The sequence below is a fragment of the Phaethon lepturus genome, unplaced genomic scaffold (genome assembly GCF_000687285.1).
Source record: "Phaethon lepturus isolate BGI_N335 unplaced genomic scaffold, ASM68728v1 scaffold37774, whole genome shotgun sequence".
In the NCBI taxonomy this organism is placed as follows: Eukaryota; Metazoa; Chordata; class Aves; order Phaethontiformes; family Phaethontidae; genus Phaethon; species Phaethon lepturus.
Genome location: NW_010533192.1, coordinates 1 through 4,667, shown reverse-complemented (window position 1 = coordinate 4,667; position 4,667 = coordinate 1). Strand labels below are relative to the sequence as shown.

The following is a 4,667-nucleotide window of genomic DNA, read 5'->3' as shown; positions in this document are numbered from 1 at the left end:
GCTCGCGTTTGACAGCAACAGGAATGGCTTCATGCTCTTGTAAGGAATGAGCAGGGATGGTTAGAGGTCTTATCTTGCCACTGAATGCTCTCTTTCCCCCTCCCCAAGCACAGTCCCTGGTGTCACAGGGGATGCTCAGCTCCTCAATCCCTCCAGCAATGCCCAGCATGGCAGCTCTTGGCATGAGCCCTGGGCTGCTCTGTCCCCATCAGATCAATGGAAAACCAGCTGAGCCTGTGAGGAGATGCTCCTGCCAGCACCATCCCAGGGAACCCAGTAAATGCTCACCCTGAGTGCATTGAAGGTGCCGATGCTGTCCTCAGAGAGGGGGATCAGGTAATGCAGGACACTGTCCAAGAGCTGGACAAACCTGGAGACCAGAGAGGAGCAGTGTGAGGATGCGAAGCGGTTGGTGGACGTGCAGAGCCCAATGCGTCTGTGGTGTTTCACCCCAGGCAACCCCAGGCACACACCAAGCCTGGGTGCCATGCTCCCTGCATGTGGGTCCCCTCCAGCCCATGGAGGGACACCAGAACACCAAGGAGAGCACTTGACCAGCACCCTCTGTCCAAGCACTTTATTTTGTTCCCCCCAAGAAAAAGTTGCAAACTAGGGCATCCCAGCCCACACTGCAGCACTCTGGTTGAATGGCTGCAGAGAGTCTCTCTGTGGGGCCAATGCTGACCTCAGCCTGCGACCGCCCTGCAGGCAGTGGAGTGAGGGGCTCCACATGATGCAGGTCTTCCTCGCCCCATGCCACCACTGTGCTCCCCAGACATGGGAAGCAGCTGTGTTTGGATGGGGAGCAGCAAGCTGAAGTCCCTGCCACACATGGGAAAGGAGCTGGCAGACTTTAAGCAAGACACGTGCAATCCACTGCTAGAGGCCAAGGCACAGTTATTCTCAGGGCCCGGGCTCGCTGCGGGGATGGTGCCATCCCCATACCGTACCTCTGAATGAGCACAGAACGCCGGTACAGCACGTCGGCGTCCACCCCTTCCAGGAGAGGGTAGCGCACCAGCCGGGCTGGCTGGAACATGTTAGTGTTGAGGATCAGGTCCCACTCCCAGAAGGACTTGATCTTAATCCCTCGCAGGCGGACGTTGTACCCTTGGTCTGCCAAGAAAGGACCAAAAAAGTGATGCTGCGTGCATGGCTGCAGCTGTGCAACTGGCATGGCTCTGAAGCTGCAACTGGGGGCAAGGAGCCCCCAGCGCCTGCAGCATCCCAAGTGAGGCTCATTCCCCAGCTTTTCCTCCAACAGACCCCAAAAAGCAGCCAGTGTGGGAGAGCGAGCCACAGGTGCCGGTACTGGCTGCAGCTTTAGGGCCAGGCTGGGCTGGCAGCCCCAGTCCCACAGCACAGGCTCACCCCGACACTCCAGGATGTGGATCTCCAGCACCGGCAGGTGGGTCTTCATGTTGCGGAGGATGCAGATGTCCTGGAAGCTGTTCCTGCACACAGCATGGAGGGAAATGGCAGAGCCATGAGGCACTGGCGAGGCGGCCAGCAAGCCACAGGCCACTCCAGCTCCCCAGCTACTGCTTGTGGCAAAAGGCCCCCCACCTCACCGGGGCCGTGGCAGGAGGGGACCGAGAAGAGAGGAGAGGCTGTCAGAGGCACAGAGATGTCCTGAAGAAGGTGGAAGCTGAATCCAGAGAAGAGCCAGAAAAGAGCATAAATTCAAAGCAGAACAGAAAGGCGAGATAGCCAAGAGCACGTCGCTCTTCCCAGGGGATCCGGGTGCATCTCGCATCGGCACATCTGTCCTTTGAGATGAGTTGGTCACGCAAAGGTGATTTGAAGGAAACAAGGATTTGTGGAGATGAACAATTTGGTATGTGATTTGCTTGTATTTCCAAAGCCTTTGGCAAGGTCCCATCAAAGACCTGTGGGCGTGAGGGGAAAAGCCACTGCGACTGCCCCGAGGCAGCGAGGAGTTGGCTCCTGCCACTGCGAAAGAGACCTCAGTGGTCTCATGGGTGCTTCTTCAAAGACAAAGCTCACTGCTCAGCCAAAAAAAGGCAAACAGGCAAGTTTTGTGGAAGGAGGAGATCTTCACACCCCTGCGTAAACCCCTGCCTGCCTCGAGAACAGTGGTGCAGAGCCAGGGCGAAGAGGGAGAAGTGAAGCACTCCAGGACTTAGCCACAGCACGGCAGAGATGCTCAGAAAGGACATGGCAGCAGTGTGTGCCCCCAGAGGTGAGGAAGAGGAGAAGGAAAGACCCCAGAGTCACCAGGCAGGAGGAAGTATGCTGCAGCTCCGCTGCCACAGCACAGATGAAGAGCAGGAGTAGAGATGAAGGCTCTTGCTGGCACATGGAAGTCGCGGAGCACCATGCTTGTGAGGACAGATGTAGCCTGCACCTAGGGAGCCCCAACCCACAGATACCCACCATCACCACCAGGTCACTCAGGACCGACCCCAGCCCTTTCCTTAGCATCTGCTCGGGATGCAGAGAGAGCTCAGGAGTTTGGCCCAAGCTGGAGCCAGGCTGCTCCTTGCTTGTTACTCACTCATTAATTAAGACGGTTCTGAGGCGCTGCAGCCTGTTCGGTGCCCCACCATACACAGCCACCCGCCTGGGTATGTAGGAGCTGGCCTGCCCATCTAACATCAGCCACAGCTTCCTGGGGATGAGAAGAGCAAGGGGCGGCATTGTCCTCCCCTCCCAAGCTGCCTGGGCACAGAGATGCCCCCCGAGACATCCCGGGGCTGGGGAGCAAGGCTGCATCCTCCTGGGATGCATCTGCAGGCAGCTGCCCCCCATCTCGACCCTGAGGCCCCAGCTGCAGCCTCGGGAAAGCTGCATTCAGGAGCAAGATGGTGCTTTGCCCCATACCCTGCCCATCCCCAGCACAGCTGGTGGCAGGGAGGGGACACCTTGAGGTCTCACTTGACAATGGCGCCTTTCTTCATGTTGAGCCGCACCCAGTGCTGCCCCGGGGGCCCGTTGCTCTCCCAGAAGGTGTATGTCTGGTTGTCGGTCAGATGGGCTGCACTACAGTCCTCCTGCAAGAGTGCAGGGAGTGGAGGGAGCTGAGCATCCTTGGGCATGCCACGGCCACGCCGGGACAGGTCCCGTGGGACCATAAGAGGTCAGGACTGGGCCAGCCCCTTAGTTTGCTAGGCTGCAGGTGGATGACAGCTCCCGCACAAAGCAAGCTGGGCACAGCCACAGATGCCTCACAGTGCTCCAGAGACACAAAGGGGTTTTGCTCCAGATGCCCAAATCCTGGCAGCTTCGCTAGAGCAGCAAAACCCCACCACCATCCTCTGTCCCTTGCAGAAGAGACAGCCACCATCAGCCACTCCTGATTTTAGGCTCTGGAGGAGGCCCAGTACTCACTGCCTGCGAGGAGACTTCGATGCTGCTGAGGTGCTCCTTGGTGCAGTCCACACATTGCAGCTCCCTCTCGCTGTGATCATACAGGAAGCATCCCAGCTCCATGTCATGCTCATAGCTCCAGCCTGGGGGCACAGACCTGCAGGGCAGCTCCATGTTAATGGGATGGGGAGACCAAGCTGCGCCTCAAACCTGCCCACCAGCACTGTGCAGGTGCCCCAGGTCAGAGTGGCTGCAGCATCACATGGTCACCACATTGGGATGGTGCCAGGCAGCTGTCTCCGCAACAGGCAGATGGCTCGGCTGTTCCTCACCACCACCACACCGGCTGTTTATGGCTGCCCCAGCCCAGTGGGAATAGTACCACGCAGTCACTCCAATGCTCCACGGAGCAAAGTCCATCTTTGCTGGAGCAGCATCGAACAGTATCAGTGAAAAAGGCATCTCATGGCACCCATCCTCCCCACTCCTGGCCCTGAAGCCAGTCCTAGCCCTGCAGGCATGTCCAGGCCCCAGCCAGCCACCCCTCGGGGTGTTGCAGTACTGTGCTAGGAGATGCACTCATACCGAAATTTCTGCACCGCGGCCTCATCTTGCTCTACAAGTCTGGGCTTCTCTCCCAGGCGCATGGAGTAGGTCAAGTCCACCACTTGTTCCCAGCTGGAGTAGCATCAGTGGAGGAGTCACACAAGGGAAAAGATGGGTCAGTACTCAGCGTGCCCAAGTATTACTCCAGCCTTAGCCTGGGGCAGAGTGGGGGAATTCAGCCCTGCACACAGCCTTCCGTCACGAAAATCAAATATGAGCTCTCTCATCACTGCATTACCTCCGCAATGTTGCTCAATCCAAACCCGAGCGCCTCAAAACCCCTTGGCATCACACTTACCCTTTGCGGGTGCTGCCACAAGCAAACAGGATTAGGCTGCGAGGGGCCACCCCCCTGCAACCAGGCTGGGTCCTGCCACAAGCAAACAGGATTAGGCTGCGAGGGGCCACCCTCCTGCACCCAGGCTCGGCAGGGATGTGAGCCACCCTGTGCTGGAGGGAGCAAGCGGGGCTGTGCTGGACATGCCTGAGGGATTTGGAGTGCGGCCATACCTGACGGCGGGTTTATAATCAACCCCGAGCGTTTGGTGCTGCCACTGGATCTTCTCCACGGAGTCAACCGGGACCAACTTATCTCCTCTCTCTCCAAACCTCTTCGCCAGGAGCCAGCCCTCAGCCAGGTCATGGCAGCCCGCGTACTGCTCCAGCTGCTCCTGCGAGCACATCCCGGCTCGTCACCGCCTGCGGGACCCGGCATCCCCCGGGCCGCTCCA

General features: G+C 58.7%; 1 protein-coding gene across 1 annotated transcript in view; it reads right to left on the bottom strand.

Annotated features, from left to right (window-relative positions):
* Positions 1–4,619, bottom strand: part of LOC104619281 (E3 ubiquitin-protein ligase HECTD3-like) — an 8,081-nt gene extending 3,462 nt beyond the window's left edge. The window contains exons 1-9 of the mRNA XM_010285097.1: positions 4,447–4,619; positions 3,916–4,008; positions 3,352–3,487; positions 2,899–3,014; positions 2,519–2,632; positions 1,372–1,454; positions 951–1,116; positions 289–370; positions 8–36 (exon numbers count right to left, since the gene is read on the bottom strand). Of these exons, the coding sequence (XP_010283399.1) occupies positions 8–36; positions 289–370; positions 951–1,116; positions 1,372–1,454; positions 2,519–2,632; positions 2,899–3,014; positions 3,352–3,487; positions 3,916–4,008; positions 4,447–4,619 (992 nt within the window). The remainder of the gene's footprint in view (positions 1–7; positions 37–288; positions 371–950; positions 1,117–1,371; positions 1,455–2,518; positions 2,633–2,898; positions 3,015–3,351; positions 3,488–3,915; positions 4,009–4,446) is intronic.
* Positions 4,620–4,667: the final 48 nt, after the last annotated feature.